This window comes from Amphiura filiformis, chromosome 16 (assembly GCF_039555335.1).
Source record: "Amphiura filiformis chromosome 16, Afil_fr2py, whole genome shotgun sequence".
Taxonomy (NCBI): domain Eukaryota; kingdom Metazoa; phylum Echinodermata; class Ophiuroidea; order Amphilepidida; family Amphiuridae; genus Amphiura; species Amphiura filiformis.
This window is the reverse complement of record NC_092643.1, coordinates 42,886,208-42,914,171: the sequence shown is the minus strand read 5'-3', so window position 1 is coordinate 42,914,171 and position 27,964 is coordinate 42,886,208. Positions and strand designations below refer to the sequence as shown.

Below are 27,964 nucleotides of genomic sequence, written 5' to 3'. Positions count from 1 at the left end.
GCTGACCGAATGGTTTCTTGTTATCGTTGTATCAAGTTGTTTTATCTCACATTGAATCAAATAAGTCCCATTTAACAGTATACACGCCTCGCTCTCCCCACCACTTATTTTATGTAGGATTTTACGTTTCAAATCCTTCACATCCGTAAGAGCTTTACTATAAGATCGGGTTGAATATATTGTGTGTAAATATATGATTGCTACGCAACATTTGGAAGCTCCAGTCTTCGATAGGAATCCAATTGACACACACATGTAAAAATCTACACATGATTTCAGGAAAACACTGCACTCATTTGTTTGGGGTTACAAATACATTATCCTGTTTTACCAAATAAAACATAGCTCATACTTAATGCCTTATTTGGACCTACTGGTAATTATAGTCAAATTTTAATATTTGGTCAAGTTTGGAAATAAGGGCCCAAAACATAAAATTTTGCATGTTTTCTTTCTGGAATTTGTAGTAGGTGAACTCTATTTGGCATATATTCTAATTTGATTTAACAGTAATAAAGCTAATAGAACAACCGGATACTGGAACACATAGACCACAGTGCATAGACAGAATGTGCAGATAAATAAAATATGACCCAGACCAGGAACATTAAGGAGAAGTAGCCGTCAATGGATTAAGCAGACGGAGCGATAAATCACAACATCATACTATGAGTCAAAATAATGTGGGATCCAATGACCTCCATTTCAACAGAGGAAGCTCAAAACCGATCTAGTGCTTTTGGGGATGAGTTTTAGTACCCAGCACATTCAAGGTCATTACTTGGGTGTACCAGCTCTTTGAAGTTGAAGACATGTGACCTAAAAGATGAGGTTTTGGGATCCATGTTTTATTGTCATATCTAGAAATCTACAGCTTCAAAACCCATCAAACAAAATCGATCAAACTTAAAATTACAAACTGATGAAATCTTAATTCAATTAATTCAATGTTTTATTGATAACAATACGAAATGGTGTCATTAAATATCGATTTCTTTAGCTGTAATTAGCACATGCTGACCTTCTTTACATTGACCTTGTTAGTAAATAACTCATTGGCCCTTAAATAGATTTGCCCTGACATTTAATGCAACAAACAGCCACATATTCAAAGAAGTCATAAATCCATTAGGCCAAGCTGCATTCATTCAAGTGTAATATTTTAGTTTAAAAATATGCTATTGAATGTATGACATTATATTCCAACTCAGGTGTCCTTCGTATTATGAGGCTGAGAGCACGTACACAGAGGAATGTAAATTGACAGAAATTTAATTGTATCAAGACTCGAAGGTGTTTTAAGACAATGAAAAACTTAAAAATTATATTGTAGGGGATGGAAATCAGCATGACCTCATTATTGGCACAACAAAATCTTATTATCTAACACGGTCTTAACAGGAGAGGTGGGTTAATGTTAGCTATAATTTTGCAAAAACAAATTCGTATTACCCCGGGCAGGGTTGTTATTAACTACAGACCATCGAGACTATGAAAAGTCGTCTTTGTAAGGTCTCCTTTACCTTTAACTAAAAATTTAAGGTGGTACTACACCCCTCGATAAATTTGTGTCTATTTTTTGCATTTTTCTCAAAAACTAATAACACAGTGGTAACAAAAGTTATATATTTTATAGGGGCAAGGAATCCAGTTACTACAGTGGAATTTCATTGACCCAAGACAAGCGGGTTGTTATTTATGATAAGAAATAAGGTACCGCTAGGATGTACCTCATTTCCTATCATATATGAACCGCTTGTCTTGAGTCAATGAAATTTCAGTGTAGTAATTGGATTCCTTGCCCCAATAATATACATAACTTTTGTTACCAGTGTGTTATTAGTTTTTGAGAAAAATGCAAAAATAGTCACAACTTACCACAGGGGTGTAGTACCCCCTTCAATGAAGAAAATTAAAAATTTAATGTATGTGCTAGGTACTAAAACTCATACTTAAATCTAATTTCACTACGCTAAGCGCTGTGAAACCATAAGCTACACGCTTGGTATTTAAAATCTTAAAATTATAACGCTGTCTTATCGGCGACTTACAAGACGACTGAAGTCTCAAAATATAGCGTCATTTCACCAGACACTGGATTACCAAAATGTTTTGAAATTCTAAATAGGAATCAGTTTCTTGTACCTCACAAATAACTACTTTAACAAAATACAGTCATTTACATTGACGGAAACATTGTGTGCATCATTTAATATATGTCTTAAAATTCCAAGCAAATGTTAGAAAATAGGCCACATTTAAATTATTAAACAGCTATTGAAACATAGGTCTTAAAATTCCAAGCAAATAGGCCACATTTAAATTATTAAATAGCTATTGAAAAACGAAGACTCTTCCTTAATCAGTTTTCTTCATTTAAAATAAGAACTTTTCGGTTCATTAGGTGTGACTCTGAGACAAAATTAATCATTCCTTGCTTCACAGTGCCATTTTGATGCCTGTCTATGCCTAAGCCCTATACTATGATTGATTCAAGCCTGTTTCTTTTGTGGCTTTACGCCTTGTAACTTGATTTATCATTAAATTTGTAATTGCACATGCATTCTTAAACATCCAAAGATTGGGAAGTATTGTGGAGGTATTGTATAGTATTATTTCCTCTGCTTAGGACTTTGAAGCTACTGTAGCCCCCTTTGCTAGGGCAGCTTGTGAATACCATACGTCCTAGCTTTGTCACAGTATAACAGTTCCGGCACTGTTGGTACAAACGGAGTGAGCTGATTATGCAGAAAAACTAAAGACTGACTAATTCCGAGTGCTAAACTGCACCCGGCAGGCATTATATGCGAGTATTTGGTTTTATTCCTGTCACTAGTTCCGCCTTTCACACAAAGCATGTTTTGGTAATTAGCACACAGATGAAAGGCAAGGTCGTTTACATATTTCACGTAAATAAAAAATAAAATATCATATTTAGATGAAATGGCGGAAATGGTTTGCTGTGATACGATATTTATGCAAATTGATATACTCTGATTATTTATGATGTCTATGTCTATTTTAGCCCGAAAATGACACTGTTGGTTTAATGTGATCAAACAGCCTTAATTCCCTCACTAATGACAACCCAAACTGTGCTTGGATGTACTTGAGTGTTCAAATGGTAATTTGAAACCCTAACATTTCTCAGTTACGCATTCTTGAAGAATAATTTGCTTTAATCGAACAACTAAATCGTATAGGAAATGCAAATATATACAGCTGGAAGCTGCAGCTGAAGTGAACATAGCAGGCGAGATGGGGGTTCAGAAATAGCACTTTTGAATAATCATGAAAAAGGAGTTTGCAATCCATGGAGCCACAGCGAAGATTATTACATCGCCTGCGGGATAAACACTCGTAGAAAACAGGCTCCGAATGTGCACATAAGTATATCATCATCTTACCTACCTAACCGGTGCAGTAAAAAATGCCATTCTCCCATACTAATCGTCCCCGCACCAGGGGATTAAGTAATATCCCAACCATGATTTTCTCTAAGGTGGTTGACTATTTATTAAAGCGTGCTCTTATGTATACCTATATGGCTTTAATGTTGACTGAATTATCTGTGAGATAATTCAATTATAGTAAATTAACTTGGGCTACTGCTATTAACTTGGGCTACTGCTTGCTTGAATTTTAGTTAGAGAAAGGATGAACATAAACAAAATTAAGCATATTGAAGCATGTTATGCAATAAATCCTTTAAAAATTTATTTATTATAATCCACATGGTTAACAAACAGCAGTACTGACATATTTTCATCAAAATATATTGCAGCTAAATTCAAATGCATTGAAAGTTATGTTTTGAAGCTGTAGATTTCTAGATATGATATCAAAACGTGCATCTCAAAAATGTTATCTTTTTGGTCACATGTCTTCAACCTCAAAATGCTGGTACGCCAAAATAATGACCTTGAGTGCGCTGGGTACTACAACACATATTCAGAAGCATGATGCTTGTTCTGGGCTTCCTCTGTTGAAGTGCAGGTTATTAAACTCAGGAAAAAAGACCTCTGCATTTGATTATAATTACAGGTAGCCCATAGGCGCAATCAATTATTGATCTTTTGAAATTTGGATTACCATCACAACTCTGACCACAGGTTTTGTTGAAAGAAAAGCTTACCTTCACCGTCACAGGTGTCCTTCGTGCTAAGAGAACGTACATAGAGGAATGTAAATTGACCGACATTTAATTGTAACAAGACTCGAAGGTGTTTTTTATAACACTAACTAACAGAGAAAGTAAGTGTTGAGTAGGGGAGTGGAAATCAACATGACCTCATTATTGACCCTACGAGATCTTAAAATCTAACACGGTCTTACCAGGAGGTGGGTTACTGTTAGTTTTAATTAGGGAAAATTAGTCAACAATGGATTAGACAGACGTCGACAATGGACTAATCCAGAATTTAAAGGCACCCCCCCCTAAAGAAGACATGGGATTCCCAAATTTTTTCACCATTTTTTTGCTCTGGGAATTCCCAAAATAAATTGGGAATTCCCAAGAAAAAGACATCTTTTTTATTTTAGGTTTGGGAACTTCCAAAAATTTGGCAAAAATTTGCTTGTCTTCTTTAGGGACACTGGGAATTCGCAATTTTAATTATTTTATTGTCAAAATGGTAATTCCCATTTTTAAATACAATTTTGATCTGGGAATTCCCAAAAATTTATGGTACAAACTTACATGTCTTCTTAAGGGAGGTGCCATTATTTTCTGGAATGGCCCAATACACCACATCACACTATGAACCCAAATGGTCTCATTTCTAGGGTTTAATAACTTGCACTGCAACAGAGGAAATTCAGAACAAACGGGTACCAGCAAACTCAAGGTCATTATATGGTGTACAAGCATATTGAAGTAAAGACATGTAACATAAAAAATGAGTTTTTGAGATATACAGGGTGTCCCAGAATGATTTATACCGAGAAAGATGGAATTTTTTAGGTATGAACGGCATTTCTATTGGTCATATTGTTTTGCATTTTAAGTTTTACATATATACTGCGCCAAGAAAGTATCCTTACACTTGGAAAAATAATCACAATTTCAACACTGAACCATATTGGGGTAAATTTGTTTTTGTAATAGATGCACTTTTTAATCCCGCACATTATGACACCACATTGAATCCAATGTGACTTCAAAAAGTAAAGTTACAAGCAATTGAATAGACGAAGGTCCAGTTTTAAAAGTGACAAATTGGCCTATACGATGTGCAAAAAGATTCCAACAAGCGCAACAAAGTGACTACACAGTTTCTTCAATGAATCATTATTTAAAGCAGTATTTATTTCAGTTTTTACTTCTCCGTACTTTTCGTAACTTGCATTTTATTTATCAGCTCTTTTGTTTCAGTTTTCTTTTGTTCCTTTTGTTTTTAAATTAAAGGCATACACAAATTAGCCATTTACCACTCTCAAACCAGATGTCTAGTCCGTGGAGTTTTGAATAGACCAGTGTGTCACTTTTAAAACTGGACCTTCGTCTAATCAAATGCTTGTAACTTTGCTTCTTGAAGTCACATTGGATTCAATAGGGTGTCAAAATGTGCCGGATTAGATAGTGCATCTATTAAAAAAACAAATTTACCCCAATATGGTTCAGTTTTGAAATTGTGATTATTTTTCCAAGTGTAAGGATACTTTCTTGGCGCGGTATATTTAGCTTTCTGGGATTTTTTAGATTTTAAAAATTGGACGTTTCTAGTAGAAGTTAGAGAGGATTGCGTAAAAATGGTGAATTCCAAGTTTTGACAAAGCAACCTATTTTGAAAATCTGTAAAATTACTAACCGTTCAGCACAAAGTAATGTTATGCAGTATATTGCTGTGTCCTGTTCTTACTTCTACTAAATAGTCGATATCTATCGTTTATTTATCATGTTACGAAGTATGGAATAAAGGATTTGCTATGCTTGAGTGACCTTAAACTATTCTTTCTTTGGCGGCAGTTTTGAAGACAATTATTGAGGTGTGTGAGTTTCATCATTTGAAATGCCGGCAGAGATGGATTTTTCATAAAAGTATAGAGAAGGTTCATCCTTAGTGTCACAGCATGCATTTATGTCCACAGTATATGGGCAAACCCACAGCTACGTAACGAAGAAGATTAAAATTTACTGCGGAGGATCCTTGAGGAAGTTATATCTGTAATAATGACATTTTTGGGTACAAATTGTGGTAAAAATCACACAAAAAGTATGTTTTTCAACTAAATATCTGATATCATATTGACATGTTTCACTTAATCCCATATCAAGAATTATTTAGCATTGTAAGCTCTACATCTGTGCCAAATTTGGTGTATTCACTATCAAAGAATGTAGAATTTCTCCAATATATTGCACAGTGCGGCTGGACGATGGTGATAAAGGATCCATGTGTTGTGATGCCTTTGCACTGTAAATTACACACAAGCAGTTTTCGTCCATTTTCAGTAAAAGCAATGTCACGCCAAAACGAATCAAGCTATTTCCATGAAAGTCACAGAATAAGTAGGAGACATGTGTGGCATTATATTGCATTTATTAAAATTAGATACACTGTTGACTATATATTTTTGAGATTTTGTTCAAACACGGTATAAATCATTCTGGGACATCCTGTACGTTTTTATATCTTCAGCTTCAAAATCCATAAAACAAAATCGATGAAATTTCAAAAACCAATCTGATGAAATACCAAATATTCCTAATTTTAATTTCTGGAAATGTTTTATTCAATTGGAACAGTGAGTGTGTACAGGTGCCATTGAATATTGATTTTTAGCTGTAGCTAGCACATTTTGACCGTCTTTACACTGACCTTGTTAGTAGATAACTCATTGGCCCTTACATAGATTTGCCCTGACATTTTTAATTCGACAAACAGCCACATATTGAAAGCAGTCACAAATCCATTAGGCCAAGCTTCATTCAGTAAAGTGTAATAGTTTAGTTTAAGTAATAAACATTTGAATACATGATCCAACAATCCAACTCAGGTGTCTTTAGTTTTATGAGGCTGAGAGCACGTACATAGAGGAATGTAAATTGACCGAATTTTAATTGTATCAAGACTCCAAGGTGTTTTAAATAACTACAAAGCTGAGGAAGTAAGTGTTGGGAAAGGTGGTGAAAATCAACATGACCTCATTATTTGCACTACGAGATCTTAAAATCTAACACGGTCTTTCCAGGAGCTGGGTTACTCTTAGCCTGTCATTTTGAAGAAGCAAAAATTCGTATTACCAGGGGCAGGGTTATCACTAACTAGAGACCATCAAGAATATGAAAAGTCGTCTTTGTAAGGTCTGCTTTACAGTTAACTAAAAACTGTAATAAAGGAACTTCAAATCAGTTACAAAAACTACTGAAGTTTCGAAATATAAGCGTTTTGAAGGCATTGGATTACCATATAATCGCAAAGTTGGGGACAAGAAATTAAAATATGATGTCATTTTATCAAACATTGGATTACCACATTGTTATGAAAGTCTGAATAGGAATCACATTTTCTTTTCAAAATATCACTCTCAAAGAACTACTATACCAATCTACATTCATTTTACATTGATGGAAATAAAACATTGTGTGCATCATTTAACATAAGTCTTTATTGTAGGTCACATTCTTTGCAAGTGTACGAAAATAGGCCAAATTTAAATTATTAACAGCTATTGAAAAACGAACATTCATGCATAATCCGTTTTCTTCATTTAAAATGGGCACCCTTCGGTTCATTAGATTTGACTAAAATCAGTCATTCCTTGTTTTACATCGCCATGTTGCTGCCTGTCTGTGCCTAAGCCTTACACCATGATTGATTCATGCCTGTTTCTTTTATGGCTTTACGCCTTGCAACTTGATTTATCATTAAACATGTAATTGCCCATGCATTCTTAAACACCCAAGGATTGGGAGGTATTGAATAGTGTCGTATTCTCTGCTTAGGACATTGATGCTACTTTAGCCCCCTTTGCTAGGGAAGCTTGTGAATGTCATACGCCCTAGCTTCGTCGCAGTATAACAGTTCCGGCACTGTAAGAATAAACACAGTGAGTTGATCCTGCAGAATAACTAACGTTAGAGAAAGTCTGAATAATTCCGAGTGCTTATTATCACCCGTCAGGCATTATGCGTGTGTTTGATTGTTCTCCTTTCACTAGTTCCGTTTTTCACACAAAACATGTTTGGGTAATTAGCACACAGTTGATGGGTAATGAGGTCGTTTATCATATTTAGTCAAAATGTGGGAATTGGCGGAAATTGTGCGTTGTGATACGATATTAATGCTATTTGTGGTACTCTTATTATTCATGAAGTTAATATCTGTTTTAATCCAACATAAGACACTGTTGGTTTAATGTGATCAAACTGCGTTTAATTTATCACTAGTAATGACAACCCAAACTGTACTTGAGTCTTCAAATGGTAATTTGAACCGTTAACATTTTCTCAGTTACGCATTCTTGAGGAATAATTTGCTTTAATCGAACAACTAAATCGTATAGGAAATGCAAATATATACAGCTGGGAGCTGCAGCTGAAGTGAACATAGCAGGCGAGATGGGGGTTCAGAAATGGCACTTTTGAATAATCATGAAAAAAGGGTTTCCAATCCAGGGAGCCACAGCGAAGATTATTACATCGCCTGCTGGATGAACACTCGTAGGAAACGGGCTCCGAATGTGCACATAAGTATATCATCGTTTTACCTACATAACCGAAGCAGTATAAAATGCCATTCTCCCATACTAATCGTCCCCGCATCAGGGGATTAAGTAATATCCCAACCATGATTTATCTCTAAGGTGTTTGATTATTTATTAAAACGTGCTCTAATGTATTCTTATATGGATTTAATGATGACGGAATAATATGTGAGATAATTCAATTATCGTAAATTAACTTGAGCTGCTGTTTGCTGGAAATTTTTGTTAGAGAAAGGATAAACACACACAAAATGAAATTAAGCATATTGAAGTGTGTTACACCATAAATCGTTTTAAAACCTTTTTATTATAATCCACATTGTTAACAAACAGCAGTTCCGACGTATTTTCGTCATCGTATTTCTAATTCATTTTTGCATATTTCCATTAACAACCTCTTCAGTTGATCACAATTATAATGTAGCCACTAATTTTATCAATTTACCTAGCTAGCCCAAAAGCGTAATATATAATCAATTATTGATCTTTGAAATTTGAGAAAAAGTTAAGAGCATTGAATTGAAATTACCGTCACCTCTCTGACCACAGGTTTTGTTGAAAAAAAGCTCACCTTCACTGTCCCCTTGCCTAACCTAAGGCGTTGTTAATATTAGAAGAGGTCATGCTCCTTATAATTATTGCTTCAGTACCCTGGGCCATGAGTTTACTTTGACCACATTGAAAAGGGAAAGAGAGCGATAGAGGGAAAAGAGAGAGATGAGAAAAAATCGTTTCTATTTTTTTTGCAAAAGGTGCTTGTCTATCATATTACATCAGCAAAATAAGCTTCAGGCAATTTTCATCATACATGTTCGTATGTGCATAATCTCAATCGTATGTAAACTAATCACACCTTTAATAAAGCAAAAGAAGAGTCCACAAAATATTTGTTACTAAAGAATTCCTTTCTTTTTCTCCTTGTTGTAATGCTATTTTTCTGGTCATTTGTGGTGAATTTAATCCAACTCACGTATCAAGAAGCTTAGACGAAGTTGACCGGATGGCTTTGCATGGTTTCTTGTTATCATTGTATCAAGTTAAGATTTATCGGGCACTGAATCAAATAAGTCCCATTTAACAGTATACACGCTTCGTTCCCTCCCAACACTTATTTTATGTAGGCTTTCGCGTTTTAAATTCATCGCATCTGTATGGGTTTCGGTTTTACTACAAGTTTCAACGCTCAATTTGAACATAACGAATGTGAATATATTAATGCAGAAACATTTGGACGTTTCTCCCAACTTCATGTTGGAATCCAATTGAAACACACATGTAGAAACCTCTATGTGACCTCTAGTTAACATATATTCCAATCTAATTTAGCAGTACAGTTAATAGGAACAACTGGTTAGTGGAACACATAGGCAATTAAATTACACAGATGAATAAAATATAACCCATACCAAAACATTAGGGGAAAAGTAGCCGCCAATGGATTATGCAGACGTCAACAATTCATAACATTACACATAGAATGACCTTGACTGTGTTGGGTACTAAAACTCATACCCAAATGCATGATGTCGGGTTTCAACTTCCATTTCAACAGAGGAAGCTCAGAACTGACCGAATGCTTTTGGGTATGAGTTTTAGTACCCAGCACTTTCAAGGTCAGTCTATGTATGTGCAAGCATTTAGAGGTTATTGGACATAATTATAAGATATTGATGAGGTTTTGAGACCCTAGTTTTAATAGCATACATATCTAAAGCTTCCACCGCAGAAAACAAAATCAATTAAAGTTCAAAATTATCTGATGAAATATGACATTGTAATATTTCATATGTTAATATCTGAACTCGATTTATTTTAACCCACTCCACACGGTTGTCAGCTGCAGACTATAAACTTCCAATTTTCAAATATTTTCATGACTATAGCATGAAAATGCCTTAATTTGAGTACAAAAAAGCCCAGTATTGATATAGTGGTTCTTAAGATAGCTGTTGAGATTTTGAGAAAATATAATACTAAAACATGGACTTTCAATGGGAAGCCTATGGTCAGCAGTCAGAGCGTGAGTGAGTATGCCCAGGTGTCATTAAATATCGATTTTTAGTTGTAGTTAGCTCTGGTTTGACCGTCGTTACACTGACCTTGTTAGTAAACAACTCATTGGCCCTTAAATAGATTTGCTCTGACATTTTAATGCGACAAACAGCCACATATTCCAAGGAGTCACAAATCCATTAGGCCAAGCTGCATTCAGTAAAGTGTAATATTTTAGTTTAAGAAATAATCATTTGAATATATTACATTATAATCCAACTCAAGTGTCTTTCGTTTCATGAGACTGAGAGCACGTACATAGAGGAATGTAAATTGACCGGCATTTAATTGTATCAAGACTCAAAGGTGTTTAAAAAAAACTAAAAAGCTGAGGAAGTAAGTGTTAGGAAGGGTGGTGAAAATCAACATGACCTCATTGTTGGCACTACGATATCTTAAAATCTAACACGGTCTTTCCAGGAGCTGCGTTACTGTTAGCTATAATTTTCAAGACCATCAAGACTATGGAAAGTCGTCTTTGTGAGGTCTGCTTTACAGTTAACTAAAAACTGTGATAAAGAAATTCAAATCAGTTACAAAATCTACTGAAGTTTCGAAATATAAGCGTTTTAGAAGGCATTGGATTACCATATGTCGCAAAGTTGGGGCACAATACATTAAAATAAAATGTCATTTTATCAGACACTGGATTACCAAATTGTTTTGAGCGTCTGCATAGGAATCACATTTTTTCTCTTCAAAATGTTAATCTTAAAGAACTACTATACCCCACAAACATTCCTTTTACATTGACGGACATATTGTGTGCATCATCTAACATACGTCTTATTTGTAGGACACGTTCTTTGCAAGTGTACAAAAATAGGCCAAATTTAAATTATTAACAGCTATTGAAAAACGAACACTCATGCATAATCAGTTTTCTTCATTTAAAATAGGAAGTTTTCGGTTCATTAGATTTGACTAAAATCAGTCATTCCTTGCTTTACATCGCCATGTTGCTGTCTGTCTGTGCCTAAGCCTTACACCATGATTGATTCATGCCTGTTTCTTTTATGGCTTTACGCCTTGCAACTTGATTTATCATTAAACTTGTAATTGCCCATGCATTCTTAAACACCCAAGGATTGGGAGGTATTGAATAGTGTCGTATTCTCTGCTTAGGACATTGATGCTACTTTAGCCCCCTTTGCTAGGGAAGCTTGTGAATGCCATACGCCATAGCTTCGTCGTAGTATAACAGTTCCGGCACTGTAAGGATAAACACAGCGAGTTGATCCTGCAGAATCACTAACGTTAGAGAAAGTCTGAATAATTCCGAGTGCTTATCATCACCCGTTAGGCATTATGCGTGTGTTTGATTTTTCTCCTGTCACTAAGAAGAAGAAGAAGTTCCGTTATTCACACAAAACATGTTTTGGTAATTAGCACACAGATGACGGGTAATGAGGTCGTTTATCATATTTAGTAAAAATGGGGGAAATGGCGGAAATTGTGCGCTGTGATACGATATTTATGCAAATTGTGGTACTCTTCATTACTTATGAAGTCAATGTCTGTTTAATCCAAAAGAGACACTGACGGTTTATTGTGATCAAACTGAAATTATTCTCTTACTGATGACAACCCAAACTGTGCTTGGATGTACTTGAGTCTTCAAAGGGTAATTTGAACCGTTAACATTTTCTCAGTTTCGCATTCTCGAGGAATAATTTGCTTTAATCGAACAACTAAATCGTATAGGAAATGCAAATATATACAGCTGGGAGCTACAGCTGAAGTGAACATAGCAGGCGAGATGGGGGTTCAGAAATAGCACTTTTGAATAATCATGAAAAGGGGTTGGCAATCCATGGAGCCACAACGAAGATTATTACATCGCCTGCGGGATAAACACTCGTTGAAAACGGGCTCCAAATGTGCACATAAGTATACATCCCCTTACCTACCTAACCGGTGAAGTATAAAATGCCATTCTCCAATACTAATCGTCCCCGCATCAGGGGATTAAGTAATATCCCAACCATGATTTATCTCTAAGGTGGTTGACTATTTATTAAAACGTACTATATAATGTATTCTTATATGGATTTAATGTTGACGGAATAATCTGTGAGATAATTCAATTATCGTAAATTAACTTGAGCTCCTGCTTGCTGGAATTTTAGTTAAAAAAAAAAAAGAATGAATATACACAAAATTAAGCATATTGAAGTATGTTATACCATAAATCATTTTAAAATCTATTTATTATAATCCACATGTTTAACAAACAGCAGTTCCGACGTATGTTCGTCATCATATTTCTAATTCATTTTTGCATATTTCCATAACAACCTCTTCAGTTGATCACAATTATAATGTAGCCACAATCTTATCAATTTACCTAGGTAGCCCAAAAGCGTAATATATAATCAATTATTGATCTTTGAAATTTGAGAAAAAGTTAAGAGCATTGAATTGAAATTACCGTCACCTCTCTGACCACAGGTTTTGTTGAAAAAAGGCTCACCTTCACTGTCCCCTTGCATAACCTAAGGCGTCGTTAATATTAGAAGAGGTCATGCTCCTTATAATTATTAGCTTCAGTACCCTGGGCCATGAGTTTACTTCGACCACATTGAAAAAGGAAAGAGAGAGATAGAGGGAAAAGAGAGAGATGAGGAAAAAAACGTTCCTATTTTTTTGCAAAAGGTGCTTGTCTATCATATTACATCAGCAAAATAAGCTTCAGGCAATTTTCATCATGCATGTTATTATATGCACAATTTTCTCAATCGTATATAAACTAATCACACCTTTAATAAAGCAAAACAAGAGTCCACAAAATATTGTTTACTAAAGAATTCCGTTCTTTTTATCCTTGTTGTTATGTTATTTTTCTGGTCATTTGTGGTGAATTTAATCCAACTCACGTATCAAGAAGCTTAGACGAAGTTGACCGGATAGTTTTGCATGGTTTCTTGTTATCATTGTATCAAGTTAAGATTTATCGGGCACTGAATCAAATAAGTCCCATTTAACAGTATACACGCTTCGTTCCCTCCCAACACTTATTTTATGTAGGCTTCCGCGTTTTAAATTCATCGCATCTGTATGGGTTTCGGTTTTACTACAAGTTTCAACGATCAATTTGAACATAACGAATGTGAATATATTAATGCAGAAACATTTGGACGTTTCTCCCAACTTCATGTTGGAATCGAATTGAAACACACATATAGAAACCTCTATATGACCTCTAGTTAGCCTATATTCCAATCTAATTTAGCAGTACAGTTAATAGGAACAACTGGTTAGTGGAACACATAGGCAATTAAATTGCACAGATGAATAAAATATAACCCAGACCAGAACATTAAGGGAAAAGTAGCCGCCAATGGATTATGCAGACGTGAACAATTCATAACATTACACATAGAATGACCTTGACTGTGTTGGGTACTAAAACTCATACCCAAATGCTCGAGGTCGGGTCTGAGCTTTCACTGTCAAAATGATCTCATTATTTGGGTGTAATAACCTCCATTTCTACAGAGGAATCTCAAATCTAATTGCATGCTTTTGGGTATGAGTTTTAGTACCCCGGGTTTAGTACCCAGCACATTCAAGATTATTCTATGTGTGTGCAAGCATTTAGAGGTTACAGGACTGTGTACAGACATATGAGATTTTGATGAGGTTTTGAGACCCTAGTCAGTTTAATATCATACATACCTACAGCTTTAAATTGCAGAAGACAAAATCAATGAAAGTTCTAAATTATCTGATGAAATATGACATTGTAATATTTCATATGTTAATATCTTAACATGGTTCATTTGCAGAAGACAAGTTTCAAATTTTCTTAAAAAAATAAAAAAATTCAGAATTGGATATTTTCATGGAATCAGCATGAAAAATGCATTAAATTGAGCACAAACAAGCCTAGTATTGGTTCAGTGGTTCTTCAGATAGCTCATGAGATTTTCAGAAAATATCTAAAAACATGAACTTTCAATGGGAAACCTATGGTCAGCATGCAAAGCGTGAGTGAGTATGCCCAGGTGGCATTAACTATCGATTTTTAGTTGTAGTTAGCACTGTTTTGACCGGCGTTACACTGACCTTGTTAGTAAACAACTCATTGGCCCTTAAATAGATTTACTGTGACATTTTAATGCGACAAACAGCCACATATTCCAAGGAGTCAAAAATGCATTAGGTCAAGCTGCATTCATTCAAGTGTAATATCTTAGTTCAAGAAATAAGCTATAGAATATAATAACATTATATTCCAACTCAAGTGTCCTTCGTTTTATGAGACTAAGAGCACGTACATAGAGGAATGTAAATTGACCGAAATTTGATTGTATCAAGACTCGAAGGTGTTTAAAAAAACTAAAATGATGAGAAAGTAAGTGTTGAGTAGGGTGATGAAAATCAACATGACCTCATTATTGTTACTACGAGACTTTAAAATCTAACACGGTCTTTACCAGGAGGTGGGTTACTGTTATCTTTAATTTGGAAAAGGTATTCGTATTACCTCAGGCAGGGTTATCATTAACTGCAGACCATCAAGTCTATGAGCAGTCGTCGTCATGTTCTGGATAATCATAAATTACAAACTTGGAGAACAAGTACCCGATTCCGTTAATAGTACCTGATACTTAATGCGTATGAACGAAGGATATCTATCTATTACCCAATGTATATTTCACACTGCACATATACCAAATATTAGGTAGTACATCGATCGGGCAATGTGTACTATCCTAATTCTGTAGTACGGATAGCATTTGGGATACTATTGATAGAATAGAGGCAAAAGACCTAATTTCGTCTTACCGTTCACAGAATTACCACAAATTAAAAATTTAGAGCACAAGACCTCGAAATCTATTGTCATTTCACTATGTGCTGGAAACTAATAGCCATAAACTTGAACTTAAGAGTCATCATCAACCATCAAAAATCAACGTAGTCATTCTAGTATGCTATTAACAATTAATGTGATCGTTAGGCATATGCATATAGCGTATTATTGTCTCACCAAGGCTTAGAACAATAGTAGGCTATTATTATACATTTCATCGTAATATATACATTGTTATTTCAATTAGTGTATAAAATTCTTCCAAGACAAATGGTTTGCGGAAACGGTTCGGCTTCCTAATTTTCACATCCCATTAACACGCTTTTAAGCTCAACCTAACTGCTCATTGTTACCATTCGATTGAATGTATTTAATATCATAGCTTTTAATGGATATTTCATGACTTAACTATTAAAAATCATAGTCATTTAGCATATGGTTTGCAACATCAACATATGTCGCTTCCCTGATAAAATCTTTGCATGTATACCAAAATGGAGAAATTCATACGAGTTACCCAATCTGCATTGATATACATCAATGGGTTGTGGCACTTCAATGGTATGTGCATACATGATATTGCGGCGTACCGTATTACTGCATTGCCTGGTGAATGCGTAAGCAACGCACTAAAAGCGCGACACCTGTTTTCATCGTTGCATGTACCTTGCATGAAGTGCGTTTACGCGCCAGAGTTGGCTTCAAATATTGCAATTCTTGCGCTAGTGCTTCGTGAAATATGACGACGTACTATCCCATTGATCTGAATTTATGTTGCAGTTCCGCATTGATCTGGATTCAGTATCTCGTGTAGATGGCGCCATGATTAATAGGCTCATAAACAGTGATTTTAAGAAGAGTATATCATATTAGCATTAATCAATTATGACACCCGCATCCGTTTTATGTATTAAAGAAATCAGTAATGATTAATAGATATGGTATCGGAAATCACGTGTGTGAAGCGTCTTGAATCAAAATAGTTTCTTGATCTCTTTTCCTATTATCTATTTGTGTTGAGTTCCTTTATTGTGAATTATACATGTTTTATATTCCATATTTATGATTAATATCTGATAAGCTTACCGTTCCATTAACATTCCAGTCATGTGTGTCTAATTTGCTCTGCTGCTTCTTTTTCTGTTTATTTGCGGTGACTGTCAAGTGTTGATTTTCTCATGTACATTTTCACTGTAACCAATTTGGCAATTGCATTGCATTGTACCATAGATGTCAAAGAAATTCTGATCACTCGACGCACCTGTAAGATTAGTATCTTTGAAAAGAGCGGTATTGTATTCAGTCTATGATTGCAGACATACACAGGTGATGAGTGCAACCTGCTTGTAGTGCTGGGCGATCTATTCAAAAAATTGTATTCATCTATTGCTATGGTAGTTAATCCGATTATTACGTCACTTCGACAGCGAATATATATATCTCCGAGCTATTATCGATTGCACAATAAGCCTATGACCTTGAGGGAAGGAATTTAGGTACAAACTGACATCCGGTAGAGAAACCTAGGATTCATGTGAGAGTGGATCACATATTTGCATCACATTCATGATACTGATTGAATGACCTTGAACCTGACTCTCCAGCTGTGGTGTGTAAATCCCTGTGCATTAGAATTGCATACAAGCCATTGTGTGCTAATTATTGCGGTTATCCACAAGGGAAACAGGTTTTTGCTATATCATTTAAACATAGATTCTATTAGAATCTGATTTAAACGAGACATCAGACTATTTCATACGGTAAATGCAAAAAGTATACTGTGCCAAACAAGTATCTTTACACTTGGAAGAAAAATCCTAATTTTAAAGTTAAACCATATTAAGGTAAATTTATTTGTTTAATAGATTTAATAGGTACACTATCTCATCGCGCACATTATGACACCCCATTGAATCCAATGTGACTTCAAGAAGCAAAGTTACAAGCATTTGATTAGACGAAGGTCCAGTTTTAAAAGTGACAAACTGGCCTATTCAAAACTCCACGGACTAGACATCTGGTTTGAGAGTAGTGAATGGCTAATTTATGCGTGCATTTAATTTAAAGCAAAAGGAATAAAAGAAAACTGAAACAAAAGAACTGGCAAATAAAATGAAAGTTTTGGAATTGTGATTATTTTTCCAAGTGTAAGGATACTTTTTGGCGCAGTATATATGTTACTTATATGTTAGATTTTGATTAAATAAAAAGATCAGAATGATGTCGAAAACGACGCCGCGCCGTTACATTGAGATATGATGCCGATCTAAATAATAGTACCAGTACGATCATGAAATCTCACTACAAAGTTTTATCGCCATGGTACTAGTATTATCATAAACGTTTTGACGATTTTTCCAGAATGAAAAATGGTGCGAAATAAAAATTATGAATAAAAGTTGCTGGTATCAAACAGTATGTTTAGTTTGAAATGATCCAGGTGTACTTAATTATATATGTATTTATTCGAATAAAACAGGTGTTACGTGTGCTACGAATGATAAATTATGCAACAGTTAGCCATACGTATGCAAATTAGGGAGGAGTAAAGTCATAAAAATAAACGTTAAAAATGTTTTAAAGAGCAAGGTACCAATATGAAATATCTATATATATATACATTAAATTATCTTTCTGAAATTTTTTTTACATTACTAGAATTATTTAATCACGCTAATTTAATTTCAGCGTTCAGTGAAGCGTACAATGTATCATCATATTGTACAATGTACTTTGTTAGTGTATAGTACATATTGGATGTTTATCTCGTTAAACCTCAGCCTTATTCCATCAAGATAACCAAGATTTGACGAAAAATGACGTAACGTCTGATTGTTAAATTATGTGCAGCTAGGTTGCAACTTCTTACTCCTCAGTGGGTACTGAACGACGAGAGATTGGCGTTTGACCAATATGTTAGTGCGATTTCTCCAACGTAACAAAAGACGTCCTACCTCATTGGCTAGAAACCAATCGCTCTTCGCTTTGAACAGGCGGAAGCACACAGAAAGGCGTAAGATTTTGCAATTTCCAAATAACCTGATTCTATACGTAATATATGATACATTTACAATTGTTAAACTAAAGGCTCTATATGTAGTGCCATCGGGGCGACCCCGATAGGTACAGATGGGTCTTTTTACCATACCCTCATAAAGTGTAGTGTTATTATTTTTTTATGTAAATGAAAAACGCCAGTACTATGTAAATGTTCATGCTTATACTCGAAACAGGGTACTATAAAATAAAAAGAACCATCGGTAACCTATCGGACACCGATAGCACAATAGGACCAATTTAAACACGGTGCCTAAAATTACTTACCACATCAATGATTTGCGATATAGACAATCCGACGAAGACTTTGAGCGGAGACGTGTCATTCAGCACTGGTCGTACAGATTTGTTATAAAACTGGGTTAAGTTTTGTAGGAGTCTTTCTTCATCAATTGAACCCATGCATTCTGAAACGACAAAATAGGACAATAGATTTAACGTAAATTATAAGTTAAACTTAAACAAACTGATGGTCAAATCTTTCTAGATTGATTTTGCTCATTGTCTTATATTCTGTTTACGTTGTCAGGTCTAGTGTTACCCACCTAGGAATTGTAGTAGGGTCATTTGGTCATTTTGTTATTTCCGTGTTTTTTGTAGCTAAAGTGCTACTTTTCCAGTCAGAATGAATGAGTTTTGGAGAACGCCAAAGTGCATCATCTTTCCCAAAAAGGGAATTAGTTTGAAGTTTCCGATTGTATTATGATATAACATGATAATGAAAATAATAGGATATTATTCTGTCAGATATGCTATGATATAATAAAGATATGATATGATGTGTGATGTGATGAGACATGTAATGATGTGATATGATATGTTATGATATACTGTAAATTATGATATGATATGATATATTATGATATGATATGATATGATATTATATGATATGATATGATATATTATGATATGATATGATATGATATGATATGATATGATATGATATGATAATGCACGACATTATGATATGATATACAATTATATGATAAGATTAAATAATAGTTGTATTGAATTCAATTAATGAAAATAATACATTTCAAATACATTTTGCAAACCGTCATAAGAACATTTAAACCGAGTACATATTTCATTCGGCAGGAAAGGTATGATACTACATGACACTAATTCCCATCACAGACTATATGCCATTCATCCATCCATGCATTCATCCATCCTTCCACTGTAATAACCTTTACAGAAATAGCATAGAGACTCGCAAAAGCAAATATTTGGCCTGCGAAAACTAGCCTACTATTTCTTAAGCAAATAGACATTTTAAATTGAATACTTTGCAATAATATTATTTCTTATTCAACGAGAATGTTGCGAGAGAGGTGTATACTCGTTTATTATCACCCCCTATATTAATTTCACACGTATGCTCACAACATACATTTAAAAGCAAAAATGTTTTTGGTCACAGTCGAGCAATGCAATACATCGTCTCCATTTGATAAAAAAGAATGGTATAAAAAAGCAGTTTGACTAATTGAAAGCTTTAGTCTCAGGTACACTTATACATCTGCCATTTCATTACACAGTTAGCTGTTCCACTTCTGACGGCTAATACCGAGTATTGAACTTTAATACTAGATTTTATGGCGGGCATTTTGGTACTAATTTATTTTGGAAGCAGCGCTGAATACCTGTAACGGAAAAAAACTGAGGACGAATATAGGAATGCCTCGGGTACAATTCACCATTTTCTAAATGTACTCTCTCACTTACATAGACTAGTTCGATACCCGTTAATTCAATATTTTTGAAAGCCATTCGTATGAGTAGTTGATGCCGGTTTCAGTTTTTCTCTCTCTAATCTACCCGCTCGTAATCATCGGGTGCCATATCTACGTATATAGCCCGTAAATTGCTTGACCTGAACAATTCTAGTCATTATGTTTAGTAACATCCATATCTTAGTTGAAAATTAAAAACAAATTTCAGCTAATTTGAATACAAACGAGAAAACATGTTACAGTATAATAATCCTAGCTTATTTGGATAAATATGAATATCAAATTAAGACGATAAAGAGATAATAATCTGCGATTTTGATATCATATTGCAAAGTGTTAAGAGGTTTACCCTCTCTTTGTGATTATATTTCGCGCGCTTTTTTTTAAAACAAAATGTTTAACAAAATTAAACGTTTGAAAGTATATATTTTTGGATTTAAATTGACGTGTAGGCAATTACCATTGTTATCATTATTATATCGGTTCAGCAGTTCTTGAGACAGATCTCAACAAGAAAAAAACCCATCTAGATTGGGTTTACTTAATCAAGCACAGTAAATCCGTTGCTTGTATGCAAGTAATTTCTTAAGGTCATAGTGAGTAGTACGCTAGGAAGTGGTAAAACATCTGTACTGCCTTCAGCCTTCCCTTATGATTGCACATGGGTGTAAACAAAAATAAGAAGGCTTCTGATGAGTGTGAAGTATCAGGTCCACGGGGTATACATTAAACTATGACTACTTAATCGCCAGACGTGCCATTGCAATGTTGGTTGACACTATGTAACATATTTGGGGCAAATAACACGATTGGTGGTTAGAAAATTTCCCCGTATTTTACGGTGAGATTACCTTTTTTTGTTGTCTAAAAATAAAATCTAGGGCACATACGAGTTATAGCAATATCATGCAAACATTGCTCAGCTTTGGATGTATTATATTATTTCTTAAAAGTCAGGTGCTTCGGGAACTGATCTAAAAGCAGTCAAAATACAGGGCATGTGACTTTTTAAAAAACATTTTGTAGGTAGCTTCCGAAATGCCTGGAAAGCCTGTTCTATTGTATTCGTAAACACCTGCATACACAAATATGAGTGTATGTAAATACATCTGAAACAGGATCTTAAGAATGTCTTTACACGAGGTTGTTTTTCTATATAACTACCTGTAATTCAGGCTACAAAATGACGTGTGAAATAATATATTATTTCATTCCATGTCATAAGTACCAGTTTTATAATGGAACTTTAATTACGCTAGAAAATAGCTTCTGGGAAATAGCTTTTAGTGAAATGGAACATGAGAAAATGATCGGTTCGCAAATATAGCACGCATACATTTTCATAACTCATTTCTTCTCTTCAACACATCGACATTTTTTCCATATTAAGAAAGGCAAGCAACGTCAAGAGAAACAGAGGCCTTGGCCCTGTCTCCTGCACGTCTTTCTTTCGTGATCAATTTTAGAATCGATCGCATTTTGAATAAGGTAATATACCTTATATAAGAAGTCGGGGAGCTCAGGACTTTCTCTGAATTTACAATAGTATTAAAAGTACGACATATAACCAAATATGACAATCATCCATTAATATTTTATTACGACACCTAGCATATATCTTTAGTGAATGCAAAAAAGGAGCAAGTCGAACTATATCGCAATTTTTATATGCCCTAATACGGACAGGCAGGTTTTTTGTGTGCGAGTATCAAGTTTCAAGTGTTCAAGATTCTATTGCCATATATCAGCCATTTGACGACGAAGGAAATAGAAGTAGACATATACTATTGAATACTAGCTCTTACTTCAACTTAACAGGCAATGCCATGAACTGTCAACACGAATTATTCTGATAGATTATCATTTATTAGGATCATATCATTTAAAAAAGATATTATTAGACATTTATGAATATTGCGTATATTAAACCAAGTTAATTTGACGCGTCGTTGGAACAGATGCTGTCAAACCGATTTTGATCATTTTAAAATTATGAGACAAATGAAAACTTAATTGGAGCAGGGTAAAAGCGGAGTGCATTGCCCTACTTATTAATACTTTGTATTCAGATTGTTCGCGGCATTGATTTATACTAAATGTGTGCATGAATCCGTTAATGCGCGGGTTTTACTTGTTTCTAGGATTCCTCAAATGTGACTGGACGCGGCGAATCAGCCGTAGAGTCGGCCCCGGTCAATTTTGTTTTATTTCGTGTTTAGAAAATATACACCATAAGCTTTAAAATGGTATATCATTTGACTTCAAACGATGTCCAAAAGCGGGGTTATGATTTGTTGAACTCTGTTCCTTCGACAAAATTGTATTTTTTATCGGTTATACATGTGTCTCTTTTTCTACATTTCTGGTAATAAATATCCAACAGTCATAATTGGCGGTCATTTCAAATAATACCCAAGTCAACGAGGTTCAGAAATATCCTCTCATTGTTCATTGTTGATTATACATACCCAGACAAAATACAATGCTTTGTTATCTACCACTTGAACAGGATTTAGCCAAAGCAAACAAAGACAAGAACTATTCTATAGAAATAGGTAGAAGCTTATTATCCTCTTCAGCAGTAGTATTATTGATTGATTTAAACAGCGTTTGATAAGATACTTGTCGCAACGAATTGATACACCTATGAATACGACCTTCACATACATTTGACACTTTAACTCAAAATACAATTTGCCGAGTTTACGGCTGATTCGCCGCGTCCACTCACAAATAAAAAGAATGCTTATATGCGTAGGTGTTTATCGGCAAACGAGGATACACACATGCTATTTTATTTAAACCATATACCTCTCTGCAATGGGGGTCGTCCTCGGTTCAAGGAGGTCTACAAATGTTGTGATGTACCCCCGGTGGGGTCACTCAACTTGCAATACTGACCGCACGTTCGTTACCAAAATCGCGGAAAAAGGGGTAATTTTTAGGGTTGATCATTTAATTTTGTTTACATTAAAAAATATTTCATGAGAGATGGGATTTCCCTCTCCTGTAATCACAACAACAAAGTCAGTCAGATCTATTATTATCTTGGGGATTCCCAGATAAAACAATATGATCATTGTATTGCATCATATGAAAAACCCTGTTGCGAAATGAGAATATAAGAGAATAAGCTGTTAATAGAACTGCTGAGATTTTCCAGGTTTACTAGTTTGGTATAAATGACAGAAGCAAGATATTTCCGTGGCAGATTTATGAGAGTGTAACCTATAACATTGTATAACTAACATAAGTGTTCGTGAAGAAGGGCACTTGCAAACTCTGAACCTGGCAATTGTTTTGCGAAGCTAAAGTGCTACTTTTACGCCAGAACGAAGGAGATCTAGAGTACGCCAAAGTGCTTCATCTTTCCCAAAAAAGGAATTAGTTTTAAGTTATATTTTTTTTAAACTATTGTTTTCTCTTTCTTCGACTTGCCGAAGTCTGGTTTGTGAAAGGACATGTCTGTCAATGAAAGTGGAATAGAGTGAATTGTAACAGTTCCTGGAAGCTATGATTGATTGGTGCAAGTAACATAATTTTGGAAATTGTCATCTGTGCAAAGATCTTGTACGCAAAGGGTATGTTGAAGTAAACAGTGGACTTCGCTAGACAAGTAGAAACAGGATATACATCAATCGTCCGGAATATTGGGTGCACTATAACTTTGATCCATATCAGAAGGTGATAATATTGAATTGTTTAAGATTTGTGATTTGTGCTATTTATTATGTACACGCATAAAATAACAACTTTTGTTAACTTATACAAACAGTGTGTTTTGTTGTGCATTCTGAAGTGATTTTGGGAAAAAGGCGTTTTGGGTCTTTGCCCATAACAAATTCCATAATTGAATCTGTAATGCGAGATACTTTTTTTTATCGTACGTTTAGATATATACCTTCCTCAGTTTCCAGGTAAAATGCCATATTTATACACATACACACAAAAAATGACGGAAAACGTCCTTGGTATGTCGATGGAGATAAGTTTGCTCCATGTATACCAGGTTCGCGTATGAGTGTTTGTGCATTCATTTGTTTGGCTTTGTTATAATTGTGTTAGTTTCCGTCTGTGAGTGTGTTTCCTCTCTCTGAAGTATTTATTTTTATTTTTATAAGATCCTATATATTAATACGTCGTTATAGTTTTCACACATCAATCTTTCGCCTAAAACAGAATGTAATATCCGTAAGTTTTCTCAACGGCAACACTAATTCCATGTCACCCGTTTCATCCTGGATTAGTTCAATCCCAGGCGACTGTCTTTATATACTGTGAGAATTAGCGCCGTATTAAAGTAAATACCCTACATCCGTGATAATTCTGTGCGTGTTTCCACGCCATCAGTTGGCATTCGATTCTCCCCAAAGCAGTTTTCTATAGCAAACTAGAAAATGAGAGAGAAATACGGTGCGAAGTATCATTAATAATAATCTCTACACTGTGAAATATATCCATGAACTGGACCGCCTTTGGGCAGTACGGCAGGCGGGCTTCATCGTCAAGTTTCCTCTATATTTCAATCTTAATTCATACTTGTAGCGAAAAGCGATTGTTTTTAACCAATACAAGTGATCTTACCACTTTATGCAATTACGTACAACCACACTCATTGGTTAATAATCCATCGCTCATCACGAGGTGGTTTAGTAACAGTTTCAGCCTGTTCACGGACGCTCTGTAGCATGGACATTCACTTCAAATGGCGGCAAGAGCTTTTACGAAATACTTACCCTGTGTGTTCTGTTATCACAAAAGATAGATAAGAGGACAGTTATGCTATCGATTAGAATCGTGCTTTCAATTTCAATTTGAAAACAACTAGTGATCAATCACTCTTAAGTACATTAGTGACGTGTATTTATCCTTCTTCGTAGTACAAGAATTTATCAGATATAATTTAAGAGATAAAAGTCTCTCTCACATCCAAATTAAAAGATGAGTTAGATTTCATGTGCAAATTCGCCTTTTTTCCAAAACAAGTGTTTATAATTAAATGAACGTGTTTTTGAAAGTGCTGATTAGTAACATCGTTAATTATGGATGTATAAATTTACATGCTAAGGGGGTACTACACCCTTGCCCAATTTTGTGCCTATTTTTGCATTTTTCTCAAAACTTACAGCGCATTTGGTGACAAGTAAGATATGTATATTATAGGGCAAGGACTACAACTACTGCACTGGAAATTTTATTTCAGCACAGACAACAGTTGTGGAGTTACAGTCAAAAATGAGGGAAACCCAATATTTGATCAATAAATCAATAAGTACTTGTCTTGATTTGCTGAATTTTCAGTGCAGTAGTTGTAGTCCTTGCCCCTATAATATACATATCGCACCTGTCACCAATGCGATATAATTTTTGAGAAAAATGCAAAAATAGGCACAAAATTGGCCAGGGGGTGTAGTACCCCCTTAAAGGAGCACAGGAAGAATATTTGAAAAGATACGACGACGCTTACACTTTGACTAACAAAATGCACCTCTACTTCAAGTGATTAAAAAACTAGAAACACCGTTCCCCGCCGTAGCAAGGCGTTGGACTTTGAGAGGCTCTTTGTAGATTTAAGTAGATTAACTCTGAGTAGATCAACACTTAGAAGAACCAGAATGGTCGACTGCAGATCCGTCGGATAACGCTTTTTCAATGGGAAATGAACTTTGCTGCTTGGATGATGTCACGTAGAACACAATAATCATGACGAGAGAAGGTGAAATAATTACATCATCGCAAATGAAAAGAGTTCTGGTTTAAAAAAAACAACCAAAAAACCCAAAAAACAATCACTTTAAAACATTTTCTTGAACTTATGTTTCATGAGAAAAGGTTACAGTTATTTGTATCAACAGATTGGACAAGTTAATGGACTGGTATCTAAGGTATTGCTTATACCAGTAGCACTATATATTAACTTCAACACAATTTAGATCGGTCCTTTGAGGCTCAGAAGAAAAATGTTCTGTATTAAATCTTGTTTTCCTCCCAATTACATGTGATGACGAGCTGTGTATAATCAGTGTTCACGCAACTGACGAGAATTCAAAGCGACATGCGATATATTATATTTTTGATTATACATATACGTTCAATCCAAAATTTTGAATGCCGGCGGCATGAAAAGTTATCGAAAATTTAGCCCCTTCAGGATTTGTGATATAATTGTGTTTATCCGATACTATGTGACCTTTTCATAGAGCTCTATGTGATAATTTTTACAATTCGTCTGCGCCTTGTCGGGTCATTTTTCAAGCAATTCCAATCAGAGAAATCCCATATCCTTTACAATTGGATTACACGGCATCCAGAGGCTTACTTCTAAATTATACTTGCATATCATACGTATTTCAATACAGGCCATGGGCCAGAATATTTCAGTCGACTACTCCTTTCTTTTCTTTAATATGCTTCTGTTGAACATAGGAGTTAATGCTACTATTCAATGATGGATTATGCAAACTTAAAACTAAAGCAGTTCAATGTATTTTATAAGCTTCTAACATACCAAAACATTTTCAGTGACAAGCACCAACTAAAGACAGTTTTTTCCACACATGTTTCGTCGCAGGTAATAATAGTTGACATTTTTTGCTGAATATTTTAAACAAGCTAAATTGTGTTATGATTTCGACACTATTGAGTTAACTTATAGTCAGACTTGGTAGTGAATTCATTCGTCCTATCTGTAGAGTGTCATGTACAGACCATGCGGTGTCATGTAACTCCCAAAGATAATGACAAGATCTTATTCAACATCACGTCTATCCAGTATGCCTAACGAAAGGCCACGGGTAGTTTGTAGCAGTGTAAAGTACGCACTTTCAATCGAGACATGTCTTTGGCTGGCTCTTATGTTTATTTAGAATTTTATACAAAATAAATGAAACACGTTGGACAGAATTGAACAAATAGAGCGAAGATGAAGATAAATGATAAACTTTTATGGGGAGAATACCGTGGTTGCTTACTTTAGAAGTAATCTGTGTTATGAGTTGGAAAATTAAAATTGTACAGTGTTTACATTGAAAACTCGGTGGAGCAACGGGCTTCAATTTCAAAGTACGTGAGATGTGTATTATAGACAATTTAAGGAATGGATCATATGGATAATTCCCAATTGCCATTTACAAGAATGTAATCTTAAACTTAAAGTTCTGGTAATTTATACAGCCTTTATTTCTTATGCAAGGAATACGTTTTAAGCTTAATCTGTAGGACTCAAAGTAAAATTCTTTATTGCTTTTAATCACGCATTTCTTGTTAAGTTAAATGGTGGGCTTTAATGACTCTTTGTTGTGTTGAAAGAAAATATGAGAGAAAACAGTCTTCACGATTAAACTCTTATCATCATAAAAAAAACGTAACGTTTTTGAATAACATGTTTTATATTCTGCTATTATTGTAAAAAACATTTCCATTCAAACAACCAATATGTTTGAGAAACGCAATCTATGTAGCGGAATAAGCCCAATCGGTATTGTAACTTCCGGTTTTTGAGAGCAGTTTTGGGACACTTTGACCTCTGACATATCGGGGGAATTGCTATAATTATTGCCAATTAATTTATTATTTTCATAATCGTATCATT

The 27,964-nt window shown here is 34.9% G+C and overlaps 1 protein-coding gene across 2 annotated transcripts in view; it reads right to left on the bottom strand.

Moving 5' to 3' along the window:
- LOC140136030 (neuronal acetylcholine receptor subunit beta-4-like) overlaps window positions 1-27,964 on the bottom strand; it is a 155,380-nt gene that overhangs the window by 73,961 nt on the left and 53,455 nt on the right. For both annotated transcript variants that reach the window (XM_072157735.1, XM_072157734.1), the window contains one exon: window positions 18,905-19,044. In XM_072157735.1, the coding sequence (XP_072013836.1) occupies window positions 18,905-19,044 (140 nt within the window). The remainder of the gene's footprint in view (window positions 1-18,904; window positions 19,045-27,964) is intronic.